Source organism: Mustela nivalis (assembly GCF_964662115.1).
Source record: "Mustela nivalis genome assembly, chromosome: 10".
Classification (NCBI taxonomy): Eukaryota; Metazoa; Chordata; class Mammalia; order Carnivora; family Mustelidae; genus Mustela; species Mustela nivalis.
This window is the reverse complement of record NC_139029.1, coordinates 4,722,879-4,747,611: the sequence shown is the minus strand read 5'-3', so window position 1 is coordinate 4,747,611 and position 24,733 is coordinate 4,722,879. Positions and strand designations below refer to the sequence as shown.

The following is a 24,733-nucleotide window of genomic DNA, read 5'->3' as shown; positions in this document are numbered from 1 at the left end:
AGAGATTGGCGTCTCTATGTTGAGCGGTGCCCGAGAAGACGGTTGGGAAAAGCAAGTGTTCTAGGGGCAGTGGCTTACTAAGACATTTTTCTCTTACGGACACATCTGAAGCTCTGTAATAGCGGATGACAAAACACTGTCTCTAGATCTAAGGAAATCCGTGAAAGTGATCTCGTCTGGGTTTGAAACAGGCTGGTCACCCGGATTTCAGTATCAGGTAAAGTTAAAGCAAAGCACACACATAGTATGGGGAAATTTTCTTCATTTTTAATTTACAGCAGAAAGAATATAAAGCATTCAGAAAACATTTTCCATATTTTAAGGGCAATTCAAAACATTTTGCATGGTTTCCAGCAGCTGAGTTCTTCAACAGATCCATTGATTCAATGATGCTTCACATGCACAATTACAAAAATAAAACTTACAAAAAAGAAGACATCTAGACTAGTTTTACATGCAAGTCTCAGGGACCCCCCATTGGGCGCCAACTACTGTGTGGAACTGCCATAAGCGACCGTGCAGCCAGAGAGGGGTTCGGTTTATTGTCTTTATTTTCGTTCACACAGTACAGCTGATTTCAAATGGGTAACAAGAATAGCAATTAAATCTTCAGGAGACAGAATAAGATTAGCTATTAATTTTATAATGAAGTCCTACTCCTGGCACTTGGGAATTCAGATTATCCAAGAAAGCTGCGCTTACCTATCATCTTATATTCAAAATTAAGATTCACAACCAAGGAAAAGCGGTCAGAAATGCTTCGTTTCAGTGGAAGTGCATTCGTACCTCACCTACGATTCACAGTTGTACTGGTGGGCTACACCGGTAGGTTTTGAACCTACTTCCTATCCCCTCCGTAAGAACCCTCCTAATTCTATGTTAAGTCTTTATCTTCCAGAAGTTTCTAACTTACTTGGCTAATAATGTAGCATGGGAGACATTAAAAAAAAAAAGAATAAATAAACAAACGTGAGGGTTAAAGCAAATCCACTGAGGTCGTTACTCTTGTCAAAAGATCAGTTATTTGTACCATAATAAATGGAATAAACGTATCTAATTTCAGTTCTAATATGGGATATTCTGAAAGAGCTGGCTTTCACCTTCCTATTCCCATTTATGGATACAATTGTGTGTTTTGTAAATTACTCAGTGTCCTCCTACAGGTCAAATCGTTTAAAATAATAGGTATTTGGGGCGGGGGGAGTGCAACAGCTGCAACATAACCCACACATTTAAAAACAAAATCGAGCCAGGTCAGTTTACAAATGTACAGGTGGCTACTGGTTGTGGGGCTGTCACTGTTGTCAAAGCTGATCACAAGCGGTAAGACATATACTGTACAGTAATCCGAGGTTGGCAGTGAAAGGAAGTAATTAAAAAACAAGTACAATTATAGAAAAGGCACCAAGAGCACTGACCCCAGTTTTTACCACAATCTTTTTGTATCTACCTTCCTTCGAAAGACACCAGTTTAAAAGCTTATTTGTGAATATTTTTAGGCTTCACAACGAGCCTTGAGTTTTTAACTTACAGTTGGCAGCCAGAACCAAGAAAAAGAAAACAAAACAAAAACTATCACTTCAGCTTCACACCAACTGATCCTGAAACTTTACCTGGGAATTTTAAACTGGCATCAGCAAATTCGAACTTTATTCTCTCAATTTAACGTTAGTAGTTTAATTTTTAAAAGCATCAGATTTCTTTGGCTCCTCGTTATATGGAAAGAGTAACAGACCATGACAACCCTACAAGACCAGTTTGCATCTTTTAAATTTTTAGTTATTTTTTGTGCAATTTTTGTTCCATTTTCTGATTTCCAGCAGGAGATATGAAAAACGTGAGACGTTTTCCTACTTGTCATACCATTTCTTTTGTCAGGTTTTGATCGTTCTAAGTGTTCTTTGTTGGAGTGAGTGGATGGTGTTAAGCTATATACGGATTCATCTTATGATTATCTGTTTAGCAAAAGTAACTTAATTTTCTTAAGCAATATTAGCATTCACATTACTTGGCACCGTTGGCAAAAAAATTTTAAATTAAATAAAATAAACTCCTGGTAGCCAAAATTAAATGTAAACATATCCTTTTTTTTTTTAAGTAATGTTACTCTGCCTTTTATCCTAAGTCTAAATACAGTAGCTCTTTTTTTTTTGTTTTTTGTTTTTTGCAGCTTAGTCATGCTTTAGCAAAATGTTCTTCTAAAGAACATTTAAAATAAAGTACTCTTATAGTGAAATAAAGTTTTTTTTTGTTTCATTTTACAGACCATAGCCACTAATGCTTTGCTTTTGTTCATTTCTTTTTTCTTGATTTCATGCACATATCTCTTTGTTTTAATATATACAATATATACAAACAATACATCCACATTTTTTCTCGCTCGTTCAGACAAAACTATACAAATAATTTTATCTTGCCATGTTATTGACCTTTGTGAATAAAATATTTAGCAATTAATATAATCCCTTTCAAATATTTTCTCACTTTCCGATTCTACCTTTTATATATACACAGAAACTGCTCAGTTTGGATGAGATTATAGCCAAAAATATGGAATTTACTGGCCAGAACGCAGCACCACACTGATCTTTTAGGTGGCAAATGTCCAGGCAAGGTTTGTGATTCCTTAGAATGACTACAGTTTCCAAGGTTACTAAAAAAAGCTCCATGCTGTACCAATTCTCTACGTAAATCTCATTGCACATGAAAGTAAGGCCCAAAAATTAAAGTGCTGAGCATGACAAAAGGGACAAGATGATCATTATACTCGCAGGTTCTTGGGAGGTGGTGGGGACAAGAAAATAAATTTAAACTCTGTAAGCTGTTTCTCATTAGTTCCCATGCATTACCCGTTTACCACACACCCGCCCCTCTGCAAATTTCCACAAGACATTAAAAACCTGCAGATTTTAAAAGTTGCATTAAGTGTGCTGTAGAGATTAAAACAAACACAAATTAAAATAAAATAAGATCAGTGAAGGAAATGAGAACACACGGACCCAATAAAGATTTGTATGATCTAAGCCCTCCACTGAGAATCAATCCCAAAGATTCAGCTTCTTGGAAGTAACTGACAGGTGCAGGAGCAGCACTCTCTTTTGTTGCTAGTGCATCCCCACCTTTGCTTGTCTATATTTTTGGTATAAATATTTGTACAGTTCCACACGATGTTTGAATACAGCCCTATATGAGAAGGAAACCGGCTTCTTCCTAAGAAGAGGAAGCCTCTCTCAATTCCTCGTGGTGTCTTGTTTTCCCATGATCCAACAGAAGATTGAGTTCCAAGATGTCTTGCTGATCAAATTAAAAGTTGTCCATGAAAGTGCAAATGCAATGACCAACACATTCCTGTTAAAATCCTGCAGCTGATCTCCCCAAAACTGCAGAGGGATTGTGTGTGTGTGTGCGTGTGTGTGCGTGCGTGTGTGTCGTTGCATGTCTCTGCTAAAAACAGAAATGAAAACAGTCTGAAAAGCAATGTCACATTGCTAAGGGATGCTGCTGTATGTCTTCAAGTTCCTTGGCCTTTCTCAACTCTTTCACTCTGGAAGAGAAACAGAACAGAACACCAGGTGATAGCTATATAGTGAAACCGTGGCTGGATGAGGGGAAGGGCGGGACCATTCCCTCCGAAGTGAAAAACCAAGACAAAAACCCTTTGGAAGACTGATGGCAAAAGAAACTCCTGCTAAGTTGCTGGGGGAAATACTCAAGAGAAAGACACGTCCCTTCCTGAAACTCTGCTCCGTAGCGAGTGCTCTGAACACAAAGCAAAACGGAAGTCGACTGCCTTAAGTCACGTGTGACGGTACTGTGCTCATCTTAGGAAAAGTTAACTGTCCGCCTAGCTTTCCTTTGTAGCCTGTTGGGACCACCGTGAATGCCCAGCAGTTCCGCGGGAGGCACGTTAGGGAAACTGCACACACACTTGCTGCTGACACTCCCGGGGACTGAACTGCTTTGCTCACAGACTCAAGACGGGAGGTATCTTGCAGCCCGTCGGACCTGCACGGCCCTACCACTGCGCTCGAGCACTGTGCGGTGTTCCGGAGTCTCGGTTTCCTTACCTTCCTCCCATTCCACACTGTAACTTTCTAAGATGTTCCGGTCACTTTCCCCCGTGCTCCCAGATGGACAGCAACAGGGGGCGTACCACTGTGTTCTATTTATCAAACATGCTGTAGTGAACAAATTTTAATGAAATTGTTGTCCACAGAGTCATGGGAAGTTCACATCAACAAATTATGTGTTACCCATCGCCTCTGGTCTATAGTTTTCAATATAAAACTTTGTCTTGGGTTTTGAATATGGCCACCTGGAGTGCCCGGGAAGGGGTCGGTGGAGTGCCCGGGAAGGGGTTGTGAGCTAGATTATTTCCTTTTAGTGACAAATAATTGAGATCTTGCCTTAACAGCAAAATGATCAAATGCAAGTGTGACTTCAGGGTCTGAGTCCCGAAGGCAGCACCTGTGGTACTCGGCAGGCAGCGTGAGCTCTGCGGCCCCTGTGATAACATTTGTTTCCTAAAACGGGTGTGGGAGGAGGGGTTCAGGCAAACAGAAGCTGCTGTTTCTCAGGACAGGGATACCCTATACCTCAACTGCGCGACAAGAAAAGGGCTCTTCTGTTTTTCTCCTGGGGGCCTATAGAGAGGTCAGTAATCCCCAAACACAGTTTTCTGATTCTCCAAGGCTAAGGTTTCTGCTGTTATCTTTTAAGTGATACCGGTCAATTCAAATTCTATCTTAAAACAAATGCCAGTTTACTTTCTAAATAGATTCTTGTTGACACTCAGGGAGAAGAAAACATTTTGAAAAGCGTAGGAAGTTGTTGTTAATATCTGGGATTCAATGGCCTGACACATACGCTATTATCGCAATTGAAGAAAACAATATATTTACCACCTCCAAGCAGAATCATTTCTGAGTATTCTGCAAAGTTGATACAATCTCTTCAGAGAGAAGTTGCTCTCTTTCAGAAAAAAAAAGCTTTATTATTTTATCATCATGAATACTGAAAAAAATTATCATGTTTGAAAACTTATTTGCCTGATTTATTGACTAAATACACCAGGTCCAGCCTGATCAAAAGTGTATCTTCAAAATTGTTAAATCCCTCCTCCTCAACAGGTACGTTTAGAACACGTTGACATTGCTCTGTTCACAACTGGACCCAGGTATTATTTAGTTTCAAATCTTGTAATTAAATATACCATGGATTATTAAGTTTCAGGGTAATTTGGATCATATTACAACGCAGAATTGTGCATCATTATTGGTCCCTAATTTTGGACATGCAGACTTGATAAATGGCTTTTTAAAAATTGAAACATGCTATATTGTGTGTTCAATTTTTAAACATGCAAAATCTATACTAACAGCCCTCTGGCTGGAAAAATGCAAGGCATGCACCGATGCCACCTCTACTTCTGGGCATGCAAATATCTGTACTTGTGCAGAGCTTGTTGCGAATCCCGCAAAATGTGCATGCCACTTCAAAGACAACATTTTATTTCTGCACCAGTACAGAACTCATTCACAGATATGCAACAGTGACTCCATCACTGATGAGACTTCTAGAACCTGAAGAACCCTGAACTCAAAACCTGACAGCATAAACACAGATATCCGTCCACAGTTTTTCGAGAGTGAAGAGGAATGCTTTAAAAATACGAAGTTCATCGAGATGAAAGAAGAAAGAGTGAACTGTAAGCCAGAGATGTTTCATACAGTCTCATACCAAAGAAGCTATCATCTGCTGATCACAGTGGGTAAACCTTGAACAAAAGCTTTTCTTTTAGTTAAAATGGCCACATTAGTTTTTGCAGGTTTTTGGTTTTGTTTTTGCAATTTCTTTTGAAACTAATTAAAAAGTTAACTAAGTTTTCATGAGGTTTTGAAGTCACTAGGTAAATCTTCTGCTATGAACTAGCAACAGATAGCCTCGCATGGCTCTAGGTCAAGGCCAGATGCATGCCCACACACAGAGGTGGCAATGATCGTCTACACTGGAAAAAGGAGACGCCCTGGTTTCTAGGATTTCATCACCCCCAAGCTATGGTGGGGAACTTGGTTCTCAGTTTCATGATGAAGTTTTTACAGTACGTCAGCATGATAAATGATACCCAAATGGCTTCAGTGGCATAGGCTTTTTTTTTTTTTAAATCAGATGTTCAAGGAGATCGTGGAAGAGGAAGAGAAAGAGAAGGCTTCCGTTCCAATGGCTGTACGGGCTAAGTATTCATTACCTCGTTTAGTCCTCCCGACACATTCCCATTCTCTCCAATTCATAAGTGCAGAACCTGAGATTTATAGCAATGAAGCAACGTGCCCCAGGTAATACAGTTAGCAAGTGGTAGAGGGGGGACTTGAGCCCAGGCCTGTCTGACTTCACCTCTCTACCCCGCTGCCTCCAATATACGGTCAGGAGAACAAAACAATGGGAAAAAACAAAAAACAAAAAGCCTAGTTACGGTATTGGTTTTCCCAAAGGCATTTGGACAATCTCTGTGGCATGAGAGGAGTACGTTATTGAAAACTGATAACAATTAATACCTTTATTCCTAACAACTACGTTTCCTCAACTCTGAGATGCTGTCCTTTATGAGACCTTATGCTGATTTTACTGATTTTACTACAGTGTTTGGGAGAACAAAAATTCCTACACTTAAAATGCACTTAACAATTTTATAAAGATGGACCAGAGGTCTCAAAATAGTGGGAATAAGAATCAAGAGAAGGGAAGCATGTGATCCTCCTCCAATTTCTAATTGGCAGACTAGGCGCATGTCAATTTCTCTCTCGAGGTTTAGATGAAACTGAGAGACCCTCATAATCTGTCCTACTGAAGTCACAAATGGAGTTCTAAGTTACTGGAGGGCAGATTATTAGGACAGAGTACAGGTGCCTAATTTTTTATTTTATTTTGTTTAATGTCAAATGTCAATTGGACAGAAAGTAATGTTTGACTGGTATATTACTGCTAAAGAAACAGAACAATTAACTCTATCACCGAGGTAACTTAGAACATTTGATACTCGAATTTTTCTTCACAAATCTTAAAAAACCGATGTTTCAAATAGTTACAGAAATTTGTGGCTGCCTTATCTCTGCCAGGACATGAATTGCCACTAAAAGGCCCATGTTGACTACACATACGTTTACCACGAAGGGTCATAAAAGTTTAGGTGTTAAAAGTTACCTGTGCGTTTTCTCCTTGTTATTTATATTTCCAAAATGTGCTACAAGGAGTGTACTTCTGTAATAATTATTCCTGCTTGTCATTCTCCGAAAAAAAAAAAAAAAGAGTTTATGTTCTTCTATCCATCTTTTACTACGATGACATCTCACAAATGTTGCAATCACATGACACAAAACACCCAACTGAAAAATTCAGTGGAGAAAAAAAAATTATTTTATGGTCCCAAACCAACATCAACGGACTCAACTGCTGTTGATACTACCTGTATTAAGAGCCTACTGTTTTCAGCACACTTACTGGCAAATAGAGACCAGAATTTTTAAAGCTGGAATTGTACTTGAAGATCCAGTCACCGTATTCCTAGAACTTAGAATACAGATATTTGATAGACTTCCGTCCCGTGGTGTGTGCTATCTACAGGCAGCTAATGCTTACTGAGGTTTTGGCTCTCTAAAGGAGTTATACCTGTGAGATTCATTCAGAGCCAAGAGAGAACCTAACCTAAGGATGTCCTGGTCATCTAAAAACAAACCCCACTATAATTGCACTTGCTTCTGAACTTCACCCCACAGAAGACGGGCAAAGCAGCCTTCCGTGGGATGGGACAGACAGTTAACTGGGACAGAGACTACAACTTCTGCAGCTCGATGGCTCTCGCTACCGTATGGAGAGCTGCGAGGAGATCATTTCTCAGCCTCCGGTCAGCACCGTGGAAAATGGTACTCCTAGGACTGGCTTGGAGTTGAGGTAATTAGGGCAGCAAGACTTTGACCTGTGACCATTCAACAGGGATGGGAGACAACCCCAGGATTTGCCCGAGTGTTCTAGGCTGAAAAGAATCGCCACCTTGGGATATGGCTGCAGTCTTAACAACAAGAAAAACAAAACAAAACGAAACGCCAACCCCCCAAAAAACCACCCCCCCCAAAAAAAAACCAAAGAAAAAACAACAACAACCAAAAAAACAAATGTTGCATTCTAATGTACCGAAGTGATGTAGGAAGCAACAGCACTGAAAGCCAGCAAAGCCCACAGGGTTTATTCCCGTCAGACGTCCAATGAGAATTCATGAACACATGAAGTGGGTCTGCTTCCGGAACTTGTAGCAAACAATGGCTCCGTGGGTAAAGCATAAGGCAAAGCGGCTTCATTCCATCTACTCAGGAACGCTCAGCCAGAGAAATGTTTCATGAGTCAGTGGATTTCAGCAGGTATATTCTTGCAATGCTGGACGTCAAAGATATACAGGGCAGCCAGATGCGGCTTTCTGATGAGTTACCTGTTGCTCTGAGAGCTGCAATAGCTCGTGGGGAATTTAGGAAAAGAGAGATCTTGCCATTTTCCAGAAATCTCATTTGGATTGCAAAACAAAAAAGACAGAGAGGCCCAATAAGAATGACACAGAGCATGTTGTCTGCAATTTAACACACACCACTGTGTTCCAAAAATATTCATTTCCTAAAAGAGGCAAGTAAGACAAAATTACTTTGGATATTTGAATTACATCCATGATGACACATCCCACACATTCATTGCCTACTCCTCACCAGATATATTGGGCCGCTTGGGATCTACGTCTCATGACTTATTTAACTAAGGATGTGTGATGTCACCGTGCTTGACCTAGAGCACTGTCTACTTCTCTCCAATAACCAGGAGCCTTCCAGGCATCGTCAGAGAATCGTCCCTTGGATTAAAGTATATACCACAAAGCAGAAAGTGTCAAGTGTAACCTGCAGATCTTGATGATGACCCACTGAAGAGATTTCATAGGACGGTTCTCAAGAGTTAGCACCGAAATCACTACTTACCCAGATAACTGGCACCATCTGGCAAAGTCAAGAGTTTGGAAACCCAGTTGTCAAATACAGAGAAAATCCCTTGCTTAAAATTTTTGTGGCCAGAGAGTGTTACCTCTTCTTCCTCCAATTAAGATTCTTTAAGTTGTGTAGCTCTGCCCACCTTTACTGAAAGCGGGTACTAGGCCAGCAACTCACTAAGACAGGTTATTGGAAAACCAGAGTTCCCACAGTGTATGACGGTGTTTGCGGTGGCTATTCTAGGTGGTAAAGCCCTCACAGAAGTATCATCCCAGAGAAAAAAAAGGAATTTATCTAGGAATAGCTTCTCGGAGAGTTGTTTCCTCTGATCTGTGAGAACACTTCCTGTTACTCACAAAAAACTATCTTAGAGAGAAGTGAAAAGACATTTTCTAGCTAGAAAAAGAGGGACTTCCCTGTTTAGTCTCAGTACCTGGAGAATGCATCTGTCAGGTTATTTCTTGACATATGAGGTGCTTTGGGTTTTCTGCTAGGACACTAAATAACATCCTGTTCGATATATTCGAAACCCTGCTGGAAAGGAGTATTTTCAGCAATGTGTGCCCCAAAGACTTCCTCAATCTCAGAAAACCTCCAGTCACTTTTTTTTTTTTTTGAAAGCAGAATTCCTAAATTAACTGAAATAATAATTAAGACCATTCATTTAAATATATATCTGTGCCTAACAAAAGTTTTCTCTTAAGTGGATGGCTATTGTGTCCAAGACAAAACAAATCCCTATAAGAGCTAGTGAGAATTTGGAAACTGTTTTAAGTCAGTAAACTAGGGGCTAAGCCTAGATGAAGGGCTGGGCGAAAATGAGCTTATGCGGTGAACGGGATCTGGGGCTTTTTCTTAGCCTCCCCCCTTAGTATTAGTGAATACTAAAAACTGGAAGACACAGTGGTATTTTCTCATTGCTATGCTCCTGGAATTAGCCTATTGTGCCTTCATTCTGAAGACCGACATCACCTGCCTTTCTAGACAGCCTCTGCTTCATCCCTCCAGGAGGCAGAATTCAATAGTGTCTGGCAAACACTGCGCCACAAAATTTAATTCCTTCAGTTTTCAAGTATTATCTTTTGATGTATCAACCTTAAACGTCTTAAGTGTGGTCCACATCATAAATGAGTAAGTGTATTAACTTCTTTGACATAAATTCCAGGAGTAAGAACTCTCCTCTGCAAATGCTCTGCCTCCCGAGAGTCATTTCAACCTAGGGACTGTTGGAGGGAGCGCCCCCGTGACTTCTCTGACGGAACAGAGAGGGAAACTTGCTGGTAATTAGAACCACAGGGAGAGAAACAGGACCACTCCAGGGTGAACCTGAGCTTCTCAGCTCTTAGCTCAGCTCCTAGCTTTCCCTGCCCGGGGAGGAGTTTTAGGAGCTCGCGACAGAATGCACGGGGTGCTGAAGGAGTTAAGGTAGGGACTGCGGTGTTGAGAAGCACCTTTGGAAAATGCGTTCTTCAAAAGGACCGTTGACATACAGAAGCTAACAGAAGTGCATAAGCAACATTCTTACTAGATTCTTACTGGGCTCCTTGCAGCGACTGTAATAATTGCACATGCAAGACACTACAACTTCTAGTTAAATTGAGTCCTAGGACATGCATCTGCTCTTTGGGAGGTTTTTTTTTTGGTTTGTTTTTTAAGTGGAAAGAAATATTATCTATGAACAGAGCCAGTGAGAGGGAACAGAAAGAGAAGGGAATGGCGATTTGCGTCCCTCTTCTTAGGTTTCAAACACAGACGTCTCTACCGCATGGGACAACTGTGAACAGCAGCCTGGTGCTCAAGAGGACTGACTAGTTACACTTACAGACCAGCATAGCTGCTTTATTTATGTATTTTTTAATACATTTTCTTTCAGTGACTATCCATGATTTTAAACAGGTGAGACTTGGAATCTTTTATAGAGATAGAGTCTTGTTTTCGGGAGAACTTCTAAAAACTCAATTCTCCTATTCTCATTAGTCAGCAAGCTACAGCCCATGGGCCAAATTCAGCCCAATGAATATCTGTGTAAATAAAGTTTTATTGGCACACCAGCCATAACCATTCATGTACGTATTATCTGTGGGTGCTCAAATGCTCCGAAGGCAGAGCAGAACAGCTGTGACAGCAACCGTGGGGCCCAAGATACTTACTATCTTACTAAAGCCTCTTACAGGAAAGGTAGTTGGCCTCTAACTTAAGATATAATGAATAAAATGTCAGCATCCACAGAAGTGTACTTGGATGAAAAATATTAGCTCCAGAAATATTAGAGGTTTTAGACTTCTTGAATTACAGTGTCTTCTCAGGAATCGTACACATGACTCAAGTGTGACTGTAGGGCTGGGAAGGGAGGGTGCTGAACCGGGCGACGGGGCAGAGGTAAAGCCTGTGTTCATTTTTTAAGTGGATCTTGTCTTAAGTCTGTCAGACAGAAGTTGTCAAATTCATCTACATTCAGATTTGATTTTGGTGAATGGTATTCCTGTCTTTTAAATCAATTTCCTGACTCTGCATCCTTTACTGTAACTTCAGGCACCGTCTGACTTCTGGTCTGGTCTGACAGAGACTTCTGCTCCTTGGGTCTACTTACAAATCAGCATCCTATTCTAAAATCCCAAGGACACCGACAGGGTCTACTAAATACCCCTCTGTTATCATTTCTTTAAAATACAAATTCTGTTGGAACATCCAATCTTCACTGCAACACAGATATACGGACTTAAGACACTTCACACCGCGTTGTCTTTATTCAGCGTTGCTGTTAAATTCTGGAAGTCAGGTTTGCTCGTTGTGTTCTAAGGAGTATCCTGCATTGCTTCTGGAAAAGCATCTTCGTGCGCTGACTTACCTCAGGGCACCAGGGAAAGGGAGATTCAGAAATGAAACTATAGGAACAGGGTAACCGGGAAATAGTAACTCTAAATAAGAAATGGATTCATTAAAAAAATAATAATAATAAAATAAAGAAAGGAAAAAAAGCAGCATCACCTCGTGAGCTTTCTTGCTTTAGAAATTTTGACGTGGCAGTAGTTGAGTGAATTTCATTGTGGCCAATTATGTGAATCACAAAGAACCACCTGCTGGATGTTTTCTTTTGGTGCAGCCTTGTTTCAACACCGACTTCTAAGCATGCCCTGCGGGGTTTCAGGAGGACCTGCCTTCCTCTCACTCATGCATTTGTTCATCTGCTGTATGTGACTATTGCCATGTTGTATAATGTAGCAGTGTTAGTAATTAGGGTTAGTTTTCATTTTATCTTATTTCATTCAAAATGGATGTGAAACTTACTGGCATACCTAGGCTGCAGCCCCATGCAAGCAAGCAAAAAGCAAAATATTGAAAATGGAAGATAAAGGTAAACACTGGCTAGCAGGCAGCTAAACTCACCCTTTTGTACAGCCTATGGTCCACCAGGGGGCTTTAGACAGTAAAACAATACCAAAGAGCTATTAGCATGTGAGGGTCACAACAGAAACCTTATACATAGCTTTATTTCAACAACAACAGAAAAAGAGTATAAAGTGCTTCCTTTTTTTGGAAAGAAAGGAGAGTGGTGACAGGGTATGTGAAATGAGCAGGTAGGACATTCACCAATTTACCGTGAAGTCTAAAACTGTGGGGGTCGTAGAACTTGGCAAATTCCTTAAGAAATGGGACACCTCTTATTGATTCCTGAAGCCATTATCTACCTACCTTTCCTGAGAAGGTGTATATGAGGTTTTCTATTTTCATGCTTCTCAGGGCCAGGACACATGACAGTTTCTCTTAAAATAATATTCAGTACCCCAGAATGGAGCCAGGGCTACGTTCATCGCAGGGAAAAGAGGAGCTCAGACTTTAGGTTCTATTGAGCTTGCGGATCCAGGGATGGGAAGAGACTTACGGATCTGATACAGTGGGCATACAGAGGTCAATAAAATTTGCCTGCACATTCCTCCTAACCTCTGAACTGTTCCAGGGCAAGTAAGGAAAAGAGCCAGTCGGAGGTCTTTATTTCATCCCAAACAATGAACAGGAATTCAGAGTCCATAATCCAATGTCCTCCTCATAACAAACCTTCTTGCCACCCTCAAGAGCTTGCTACTCGTTCAAATATGAACCTGAGAAAGGTAACCATGAGCTTCTTCTCCACTGGTTTACAGAAAGAGAGCTTTGATAACAAGAGTGGCCCAGTCTCTTGGCCAAGACTCCTTGGCCCAGTCTACTGTGGACTGGGGGGGGGCAGTCTACTGTGGGGGCGGAGGGGGCAGCCTTTTATGCATGTAAGTTTTGTTTAAGTAGCTGACCCTCTCACCTCACCCAGTGTAAACACAAGGCACAGCTTTGGATGAGAAAGAGAAGAAAAGGAGTGTGGGGCTTTATGTCCGTTTGCTCATAACGACCAAGGCTGCACTACCTACACGTGTTTGCAGAGCCTGGGGAGAAGACCCGCAGAAAGAACAAGGAAAAGGCGACCTGTGGACATTCAGGTTTGTTCAGAGTGGCCTAAAAAGAGCAACGTACAGCTAATTTTCTTGAAGATAAAATCAGCCGGGAAAGCATTACACACAGTCTCAGCAGGGCTGGGTAGAGCCTTCCTGTGTTTTTCATTTTGCAGATCGGAGAGGAACAAGGGAGGAGGGAGTGGGAGCACACGTGAGAGCCTCCAGAGAAGGGTCTAGGGAAGTCCCAGAGTTTCCACCGAACGGAGAGAATCAACTTCCCTGTTTGGTTGCAAGTACTGTCCTGCCGGCAGAGGTGGGGCAGAGTGGGAGCGAAGAGAGATGGGCCCTTGGGAAGGCTAGAACTGATGTGATTATGTCACCGGCGCCTCATATTTTCATCTGGATTTCCTAACAAGACCTCCTAGCTGAGTGCCGGTCCTGAAATCTCGCTGGCCGGTTAATTACAGGGAATGACCTGTCGCTGCGTGGTAGAGAGCAGGTGGGCTGAGCAGGTCTAGGGGGTGACATTAGCTTCTTCCAAACTGCATTCTAGGTAGAGAATATCAGATACATCCTAAAGAATGTTCTTTTTGAAGTTTGTATCACTGTTCATGTGTGGCCCTGTGCCCCTTTTCTTATCATATAAAAGAGTTCTTTTGCTAACAGAAGTCAAAGTACAAATGGCCAGCCAACGCCTATTAAGTCTCAAAGCCCAAAGAGTTTCCAAGTTAGCAAGCAGACGGTTTCCGAGCGAGAAAAACTGAAGTAAAAGGGAACGTCTGTTGGACCTGAGTTGAATGGGACCCTTGGGCTCGGGCTCTAGGTACAGTGAAACAGGAAGAGGAAAGGAGACGTCAAAGAGCTCGCCGCAGAGCTGGGCTCTGGGAACCGCACAGGGAAGCAACGACACCGCACAGGGTCATGAAACACAGCTCGGAAGGCCGCGGGGACGGATGCCAGACCCGAGTGCTAACCTGCGCAGGAAAACCAAACGATCTCACCAGCTCCCCGCAAATCTAAGGGAAGCGCCTAGTGCTCACAAAAGAAGCTCGAATTTGAGGAAACCAAGAGAAACCCTTTCAGCTGGCTCCGTGGGACGCTGCCCGTCTCCAGGGAAGGCCCGGGCCCGAAGCCCGTCTCGCCCTAACTGCAAACGCCCGCGCGTCCGCGCAGACGGCTGCCCCTTCCCGCGCGTCCAGCAGAGGGCACCCGCGCTCAGCAGGAGCCTGGCTGGGGCGCGCTGTTCTAAGGCTTCCAGACGGGAGCACTGTGGTGCTCGCGTGCTCCCCGGGAGGACTCGGGGCTGGGAGTGAGGAGCTGCTGCGTGTGGCATACGAACAAGAGGCTGAAGAGAAACGGGAATTAGAAGCTGGTCCCATTCAGCTGTCCTCACCCCGGACTAAGACAGAAAGTCACCGGCGTGAGTCTCCGCTATTTGCCACGCGGTCTGAGCCAGGCCCCCCGTTCCTGAAGCAGCAGCTCGGGCCCTAGTTAGGTCTGCTCTCCTCCTGCGACCCGGACCTTCCCCCTGAGGAATGTCGGGCCCCGCTGTGGCCGGTCATGCGTGGTCGGGAGGGTTAGGGCTGGGCTCTGGCTCTCGATGAGCAAACTGTCTAGATGATGAGTAGGGTTACCTGTGGCGGCAGCGGCGGAGGAACCTCATTATTTTTCGAGCAGCTTGGTCCTGCTTTTTGGTTAGCAAACTGCTCCTGAAAAAGCCGGAACAGGACTGTCACGAGGAGGTCCCGTGACGCTTGACGCGCACACGCCGAACACAGGCGAGCAGCGACAGAGGCCCCTAATCAAACAGTTGAGGGAGCAAACCCCACAGCAGGGGCGGAGAAGGAAGGAGGGGGTGGTGGCCCCCGCCCACTGCCGTGATGGGCACAGGGCCCACGTGCGACATACGGGGGCCCCCAGCTGTCCTTTCCCAACCCTTCCTGAGCTTGTTTGGTGGAAGAAGGCTTTCCAGCCTTAGGCCTTCTCCGGGTCGAAGCTGACTCGCCCGAGTCTGATACTCTGCCGAATGTCTATGAGCGTGTTTCACTGCGTTCCAAGTCCCTGTCACGCTCTCTCAGATGGCCCAGCCAGCCTCTAACTATCCTTCCGAGGGCTTGTGTGCAATGACGCTACAATTTGGACTCCCTAGCGGAGCGCCTGCTCTGAGCAGGAACTTGGGTCCCGCCAGATTCCCACCCCAGCTGAAGTCGGTGGGAACAACAAAATGACCCAGGGTGGGGGCTGCGGATTAGAGAGAAGGAACCAGAAGGAGCTGAGCACGGAGGGACGGACAGCACGGGCATCACCACAGGCAGGCACAGCACTTAGTCCCACCAAGGCGAGTCGCCCCCGAGGTCGGGGCAGGGCCATTCTCCCCACCGAGCCAAGGCTCTCTCGCCCAGACAGCTTCCCCCAAGCGAGAGGTCAACCCACCTGAGTTTCTGTTGCACGATGACGGCTGTTCGGCGAGCCTGCCGTCTCTTGCCACACTTCTTATAACTCCGGTAATACTTCTGGATCAGCACAGCAGCACGCCGGCTCTGCTGGAATTTTTTTTGTTCGTAGTAACTTCGGAATTTACTCTGGATTAGGATGGCAGCCTGTGTCATCTTTTTATAAAGTGCATACTGCAGGGGAACAAGAACGAGCGCAACAGTAACACCGGGAGCCGCACCAGTCCGCGTCCTCTGAGCGCGCCGGGGGAGGGGGAGGAAACATCTTTTTCCTTTTTTCATTTTTCCCCCCTTGATCATCATAGTCTCTGTTTTGGGCTCAGTCATTAAAGAGGAAAACCAGGAACACTGTCACCTACCTTCCCCAAATGCAAAATGTTAGTTTAAGGGTTGCCTTCAGACCATGTACTGCTTTTAATATGCTTTTCCCAAAAATACCAAACATTTTTCCCTTCTTGAAAAAAAATTTTTTTTAACAGCATTATGCATAGACATTTAGGAATAGTAAAAACGTATTTAGAAAGTACAACTTAAATGTTCAAGATTAATATTTACTCTGCAATTTTGAAGCATTTTAAAATAACCTTCCTTATGTGCCCCAATCGTCACCACACACACTCACTGCCCACTCAGAGCAGTCGGCAGCTGCTTCCTAACTACGGTTCCGTAGGACACGTTTCCGAGTTGCAAGGTCCCAAATACAAGGCTTATCATGAAACGCTGACACCTTTGAGACATTTAACCTGCAGAAAGATGAGCGCTCATCAGACTGACACGGGGTGAAGCCATGAAAGCGGGCCAAGTGTCGCAGGCCGGGGGCCAGCTCGGGACCTGGCGCCAGCAGCTCTCTGGCCGGCCTACGGCAGCACTGCTCGGGGGAGGGATGACGCACGGGAGAAGGAGTTTTCTTCCACTTCTGTCTCTAGGCACTAACGAACACAGAGCCCTCCACATTTAAAAAAATGCCATGTCCAAACTACTACTGAAATGGAATAGGACTCTGGGGACAAGAAGTCACAAGGAAGCACCTGGCTTGCAAGAAGGCAACTTACCATCCCGGGGAGAACTACTCCTGAGAAAAACCCTGTGCCTACGTGCATCTCTGCCCGGGGCAGCTGCAGTGAGGAGAGGGAGCGGTCTCCCCAGAATGTTCAAGACACAAGACCCTCGCACAAGAGTCCTCTTTAGTCTCGTCTGACCTGCTTTCCATTTCCATTTTCCCTTGCCCCCAAATCTCTGAAGACAGCGCAGTCCCCTACAGGGCTCCTGTGGTTCTCTTCCCCATGGCCGTGCATACCGCAAGCTCAGAAATGACCGGGCCAGGCCCAGCAGGAGGGAGGGAGCTGCCCTAAGCAGCTGGCTGGGCTCAAAGAAATTGGTGGCTTGGACAGATTTTTTAGACTGACATGCCCAAGAAAATGTCTGATGACTGCTAATGCCAAAACCCACTCCAACAGAGCAACCATGTGGGCCCCAGAGATGCGCTGTGGTTAGGCGCCCGGCGAGGGGAGGATGCCTGCTTCCTGACCCTGCCGTCTTAATGGCCCCTTCTTATAGCTGGTGATGGGTGTGAAGTTTGTGACTCTGGTGGAATGGTTTGTGAGGGGACTTGGGTGTCATTACCTTCAAGGCTATCCATGTCAGCTTGGGGAGAAACAGAAAATACAAGATTAATGTTAGATTGCTGAATAGAAGGAAATTAAAAACCAGAACCAATAAAACTCCCAACTGGAAAAACAAAAAACAAAAAAACAAAAAAACAAAAGGCAATCTGGCTACATTAATGCCTTCCATCTTCCAAAATACTTGTCTTATACTTGTCAGTATTTCAAAAAATCATGCCTTCTGTTTTCCTCGTTGGAGACAACACTTCTTTGGGACAGGATTTTAAAAACCAAAACCAAAACCAAGACCCGTGCTTTGGAATAAACACCTGTTGTGGCCACAGACTGGGAGCCTCACGTGTCTCGCTTGCGCTAATGGGAGGACAGAGCTAGGTACCGTGGTGCCAGCGTTTACACAATAAACCTTCATTTTCTGGGATCATGAACTCAATGGGTTAGAAGTCGAAGACTTCTCCCAGCCCACCCCCTTTCACTAGCAGGGCTTCAGCCGAGAGAAACTCAAGAACATGGCAACCCGTGTGAGAAATCAAAGCGAGCCCTGCCTCATAACAGAACATAATACCACGCTTCCACAGGACCACTACCCATCTCAGCATGTGTTATTCCTTTAAGTAAAAAAGTTAAAAACCTACCTAGAATAGAACACCGTCTGTTGAAAGGTTCTAGAATCTACTAAAAGGCCTAAACTTTATCATATGGGCCAGTCAAAACTCAAGTAGGCAGGTTTTTACATTTTCTAACCACCCAGGTGGTTTGGAAAATCTAATCTTGACTTCATTTCCGAGCTCAGCTTCTTCATGGTAAAGGGGACATAAAATCGTTTATTGCCAGTAATTGTAAGGAGCAGATGTGATGAGATGACGTGGCTGTAAGGCATGGCGCCTCCTCGGGGCCCATGCACATGAGTTCCCTTTCCCACATGGTGGCAGGTCGGTAGCCTCACAGGGTGTTCTGGAAACAGTCATACAGCGTGAAAGAACACTTAGGTGTCCTTCCCGCATCTCTTAACTAAGGAATGCAAAAGCCATATAAGCTGCTCTGGGCTTCTTAAGATTTTCAGAGAGTTTTCCAAGTCTTCACTTGAAAACGGTTGGGAAGAAGCTGAAAGGAGAGTGGCTCGAGAGTGGCTCGTTTCTATAGCTCAAGGTCAAAGATAAGCGCCATTATTTCTCTTCTCTGATCACCACATCAGACTCCCTAGAGTCCTTCAATGACTCCAGGTACAATTACTGGCACACGGAGTCTCATTTCAGACACAAGTAACTTTCTCTGTGTCAGACCAGCATCTCAGGGGTCATGATACCAAAAGGTCAACAATCTGAACAGAAATTATTTTGTGACATCACTTTAATAGCAGAGGGGTTTTTGGTTCGTTTTTTACCCCCCACTCTGGAACATTTCCCTCTGGTGTTTGGTTAACACAATCCAAAGCCTTTGAATCAGGTGCCGGACATAGCGCTCTCTGGCCACACTACACGCTAGAGTCCTGTTGCTGTTTGGACGAGGCATACTTCCTACTGTGACCCAAAGCTATGGTTTACCTGTTTGTATTTTCTGTAACAACGCTGAATGACAGCAGCGGCCACTTCCTGCTGCTCCCGCAAGGGTCGGCCCTGAAGGATAAAGTAAAAGAAAAATCCAATTCAGTGTAAGAACTAACGATTGGGTATAAGAAATGTCAACTTTCTTCAGACTTGAGTAGAATTACTACTCATTTATAACCTTCTCTGAGGCCCCCACATTTATGAAAATATAGTAGTAATTAATTACAAGTAAAAATTAGGAAAAATGAACTTACAGAATAAATCTCTGATTCTTTCTTCTAAATAGAACTATGATATTTGGATGTTAGGAGGTCTAGAAATGTTCATTTTGCAAGTATTTAACAAATCACAGTTTGTGTTACTTGCCCTTATAGTTGCCAGATCTCCATTGTCTCTCCTGACATAACCCCAACTACTCTGACTTTGGGATTGATGAGTCCCGGCTTTTAACACCTTCTCAGGGTGGTCAAAGACTCCTTTGAGAATCTGTGGAAGGCCACAGACCTTCTCCCACCAAAGATGCACACACAAGCTTTAGCACAAGATTTCAGGAGTTCATGGGCTGCCTAAAGTCAGTCCCAGTCCCTTAAGAACCCTTGCCTTAGGTTATTAATTCCTTGTGGCAGAGGTATCAACTCCCTTTATACTAACTAAATACTAAATATCTGTCACCATTACCAAGAATAAGTTGACATGGTGTTAACTACACTCTACTGGTTAATTTCCCTAAAGCTTCTGAAAATTATTACTAAAATTTCATATGGCAGGATAATTCCAAATAACAATTCTACAGACTCAGAAAAAAAAAAGAAGTGAGGGGCATAAGTTCTAGTTAGGATGATGCTGACTTCCATCTGTGGTCCCCGACCTTACCAATGTCGTGTCGGGACTCTGTTCTACTTTACCTTGTATTTCCGGAAAGCAGTCTGGACGAGCCTGGCGGCTTCATAGAGCTCTCTCTGCTCATGATCAGAAAGAGTCAACTGAGCAAATTCATTCTCCACCTTCTCACTGGTCGACGCACTCAGGAATTCTGACCAGTCTGCTGCTGAGGGAAGGCTGGGTTTCTCAAAAGCTATTTCACTGACTGGGGAGCCAACAGGGCTCAAGCTGGTATTAGAAGAAGGGGTGAGAGGCTCGTTATACGCACTTCTGAAACAAGAGGAGACACAAGGGAGAGACCGGTGACTGATCAGCACAATCCCCATCACATACTGCTGAGTAAGAAGACAAGGGCCACTGCGCACTCTTACGAACATGCCTTCGTTCAGTCCTGTCAGCTGCTAAACATATTCTATACTTTAACTGTCTTTCAGGTCGCGAGTTCCTCCTAAGTGCCTATCACAAATTTAGCGCTATGCTAAATACTAAAGCCACCGAAGATGCCATCCGGCCCTCAGGAAGCTTCAGATGAATTGGGTGGGTGGGGGGGGCATCATGGGACATGACCTCACAAGTGCTACAAGGAGAGAAAAGTCATGGAAGAGGTGAGGACGCGAGCAGGCATCTAAAAGTGGTGAAGGGACTTGTCCCAGCGCTGTCTTCCTTCCTTCACGAGATCTCCTATTACATGGCATTCATCAGCTCTAATTAGCCTCCCACACCTCCCGCTGAGCCCAGGCATTTACGCCACTCAGTGGCCCACGGACTTCCGCTGACCTGATCTGGGCAGCGCTTGGCAGACGGTCGACATCGGCTAGGTAACTGGCCAGCCAGCTCATGGTACTGCTGATGGTGGCAGTGTCTGGTCTTTCCAATGCCGAGGGCTCCGTGGGCACAAAACTCTCCTGTTTAATTCGATCAGGTGTGGCTTCAATGATGTGCTCTGCCAAGGTCATCATGTTCACCTGGAATCCAGAGTTCACAAAACACTCAGGTTAAGAGGAAACCTTAAGAATTATCCAGCCCCTCCCCCCACCCCACCTACCCTTGAGAAGAAAAATGAAGGGAGGGCGGCCTTCCACCTCAATCCAGTGCAGCCCAGCATCACTGTAAGGTTTTATACAGTTCAGCCAAATACACTGAGACCTGATTCTCTCCTAATCGTGGTCCGGCCAATACCTTTATACACAAGTCTTACAGAGCTTCTGCCTTGTGCCTACTCTCTGCTCTCAGCTCGGATCAGCCATTTAATGATACTGTGACTGGGCAGCTCTTCAGCAAGTTGTCACATTACCATGGTGACGCTACAGGGTACCTAAAAGGAAGGCCACTGTCCCCGCCACCCTGACCTTGCCTAGAGACCCCCGGTCCTGTAGAGGGCAGCAATGAGCCCATCGGCGAGGCCGGCTCCCGACTGGCTCGAACCAGTCAGATAATCCTCCCCTGGACCTCCCACCCTCCTGCACACAGAGGGGAGGATACATGACCCGCTTCTGGACAAAGAGACTCTACGGACGTCTGCTGCGGGGTCTGGGGAGAAGCTTTTAAAATTTTTGTTTTAAAAAGATTTTATTTATTTATTTGTCAGAGAGAGCGAGAACAAACCAGCAAGGGGAGCGGCGGGGAGAGGGAGAAGCCGGCTCCCCGCAGAGCAGGGACACCCCCCACACCCCGGGGTCATGACCTGAGCCGAAGGCGGACTCCCAACCAACTGAGCCACCAGGCATCCCCGGAAAGCTTTGGCTTTCCTGCTGAACAGCACCGATGCCCTTGGCTCTTCACCTCTTCTTCCTGCCTTGGTTCCCAACAAGCATCCGCCCCCACACTGTGACCGCACAGCAACAAGAATCGAGAGGAGTTGTCGCTGGAAACAACAAAAAGCTCAGGGAAAAGTCTGGGCCCTACCGGCATCACCAAGCCAGTGAACCTCTGCACCTGCTGTCATGTGAGAAAAATGAATCGTTTGTTACTAGTGCACGGTAGTGAGGCTGCTGACTCCTGCAGCCCCAAACACAAGCCCAAGAGAGAAGCGGACTCCTCCGAGCTGCTCGGTGCCGCCGCAGATTTCAGCAGACCTAGAGATATGGCCTCGGTTTCCTAAAGATTTCCCTGCATGTCTCTCTTGACAAGAGAAATGGAAATAATAGCCATTTAAGTTTCTAAGTGAAAGTATCCTGAAAGGACCCACACAAAGGTGACAAAATGTTTATCTTACAACGTGAATGAACCTCCAAACCCTATGCTAAGTGCAAGGAGCCCGACACAGAACCTGCAAATTTTAAGATGCCATTGATATGGAATTTCCAGAAAAAGCAGAACTTCTGGGGATAGAAATCAGATTGGCAGCTGCCTAGGGCTGGGGCGGGAGCAGAGATGACTGCAAATGGGCGTGGGAAACTTTGGGGGGCTGATGGCAGGGCTCTAAGGGGCACACTAACATTACATGGAGCACTTGGAGGGGGTGGGCCTTATGGGACGTGAGGTATACAGCAGGAAGCTGCTAAACACTTATCCTGGGTAATTTTCTATATTTTCAACAAACAAGAATGGTTCTTATAATAGGAATAAAAATTTTTAAAAAAATATTGCAGCCTTTATTTTCCCCTCCATATAAGTGTCTTGCTTTGTGACTCAAGCAACAGGAAGTCCTAGCCTGATACCTTTTCCATGAAAGTATCCAAATGTTTAATTAAAAGCAAAGTGGTATTTCTGGAGACTGAAGACTATGACTCTACAATCGCCCCCCCCAAGTCCTCCATTTTTATAACACGTGTCAGTGTGAGAACACTTAGGATCACAACACGTGCCACACGCTGGGCTACCACACACGCGCTTTTTACTGTGCCAGCTGCAACAGGCAAGGAAATTCAAATGACTTTAAACAAAATAATAACATTCTAAGCAGTAGGACCTGAAAAGTCACATCATCTGCTTCTAAGTTTCTCGTGCTGTGGTGAGAGAAGACAGTCTATAAATGTGCAGCTTTAGGTTTTTGTTTAAATTCTTGTTGTGTTCTAACATATGAGCAATTTTCACGGATCTGTCTAGGATACAGAAAAAGAAGAATCATCCGTATACTTACTATGTGTATGAATCACATCCACCTGCATAATTACATACAAGCATATCCTGCATTAAATCCATCACAGATATTAAATATGTCTGTGAAAGCTATGAAAGCCAGCTCTCTAACGGCCTTGTTCCGGGTTCTCATCTCCTTTCCGCACCTCCTCGCTCGGACAGATGCTGAGGTAAATGTGAGTCTCACACTGTGACTGAGTGTGGCTCCACACTGCTTTGTACTCACTGGCTTTTGCTGCAGTATTCAGAGGCTGTGTTAGTTACACAACTGTGGATGGGCTGTATCTCCACAACAAATGATATGTCCATACTATTTGCCTTGAATTGTACTTTGAATCTTTTTTTCTTTTTATACTTACTTGTCTGTTCTATCTTTGCCTAAGGCTTCCTTTTCACTCTTTCTGTGTCATCTCATTTTAGTTCTGTCTTTTATAAGCAGCATATAGTATGTTTTGCTGCTTTCTTCTTCTTGTTGTTGTTTTTGTTTGTTTGTTTTTTTACCCAATCTGAGAATCTTTTAATAGAATTACCAGATAGCAAAGTGGGAATGAATCATGTTTGAAAATATTCCTATAATATTACGTTTTCTGCTTATTATTCCTATTGCTTCATTTTTACTTTTTTCCATTCCTGAACTTTCCCCAAATGGGCCCCAGTTCCCTTTTCCCCCCTTCAATGACTTAGAAATTCTGTAGCCTGGGGCGCCTGGTTGGCTCAGTGGGTTGAGCCGCTGCCTTCGGCTCGGGTCATGATCTCAGGGTCCTGGGATCGAGTCCCGCATCAGGCTCTCTGCTCAGCAGGGAGCCTGCTTCCCTCTCTCTCTCTCTGCCTGCCTCTCTGCTTACTTGTGATCTCTCTCTGTCAAATAAATAAATAAAATCTTAAAAAAAAAAAAAGAAATTCTGTAGCCTGTTTTTATGCAATTAACCTGACATACAAAGCAAGCCTGTTTCAGCCTACACTTATCTATCAATAACACACGTGGAACAAAATTTATAATCTCCCGCAAGTAAGAGAGCTGCTTTCATACCCTTTACCTTCTTCATTTCCCTGCCTCCCTAGTTTTATTGAAATAATGAGAACATTAGTTCTAAAACAGGATTCCTCCTCTGCCTCCGGCATCCCTTCTTAACAAGTGCTGTGTGTCCTGTCACACTGTCGCTAAGTCCTCAGACGTATCAGTTTTGCTGGTTTACTGTGCACTGCTCCATGAACTCTGGCTTGAAGTGCTTCATTATTTCTTTAGTTCCTTAATTATTTTTCATTGTCTTTTTTTAATTTGGTGAATACTTCTTGAGACTATTGCTTTTTCATAGGTAGATGCTCTTAAGGTAGCAAAATCTTACTCTATCTGGAAATGTAAAGTAGAACTTGTCAGGTTATTTCGTATTTCCTGCATCAATCCCATTTTAGCCAAGGCCAGCTGCTACCAAGCTCTGCTATCCAATGGTTATTTAAACTTAAATTAATCAAACTTACATAAAATCAGAAATCCAGTTCCTGAGTCACACTGGCTACCTTTTTGGCTCTGGAGACCACCAATGGCTACCATAATGGGCAGTACAGACACAAAACATTTCCTTTGCTGCAGAGAACTCCAGTGAACGGCAAGGATTTTCAGAGTCTGGTAACTTATTATTTTGTTTACATTTATAAATATGGTCCTAGATTGCTTAGTATTGACATGTGGTATGGCCAAATCCA

The 24,733-nt window shown here is 44.2% G+C and overlaps 1 protein-coding gene across 37 annotated transcripts in view; it reads right to left on the bottom strand.

Moving 5' to 3' along the window:
* Nucleotides 1-245: 245 nt before the first annotated feature.
* The window catches only part of CAMTA1 (calmodulin binding transcription activator 1), an 814,199-nt gene continuing 789,711 nt past the window's right edge, over nucleotides 246-24,733 (bottom strand). For 11 of the 37 annotated variants that reach the window (XM_082685277.1, XM_082685280.1, XM_082685282.1 and 8 more), the window contains 6 exons: nucleotides 20,726-20,913; nucleotides 19,972-20,218; nucleotides 19,064-19,135; nucleotides 15,878-16,071; nucleotides 15,079-15,153; nucleotides 246-3,544 (listed from right to left, as the gene is read on the bottom strand). In XM_082685277.1, the coding sequence (XP_082541403.1) occupies nucleotides 3,481-3,544; nucleotides 15,079-15,153; nucleotides 15,878-16,071; nucleotides 19,064-19,135; nucleotides 19,972-20,218; nucleotides 20,726-20,913 (840 nt within the window). In that variant the 3' untranslated portion in view covers nucleotides 246-3,480. Of the gene's footprint in view, nucleotides 3,545-8,159; nucleotides 8,659-12,407; nucleotides 12,439-15,078; nucleotides 15,154-15,877; nucleotides 16,072-17,520; nucleotides 17,542-19,063; nucleotides 19,136-19,971; nucleotides 20,219-20,725; nucleotides 20,914-24,733 lie in introns of those variants that run through there. The other 26 variants (XM_082685260.1, XM_082685293.1, XM_082685267.1 and 23 more) reach the window with 9 other exon arrangements.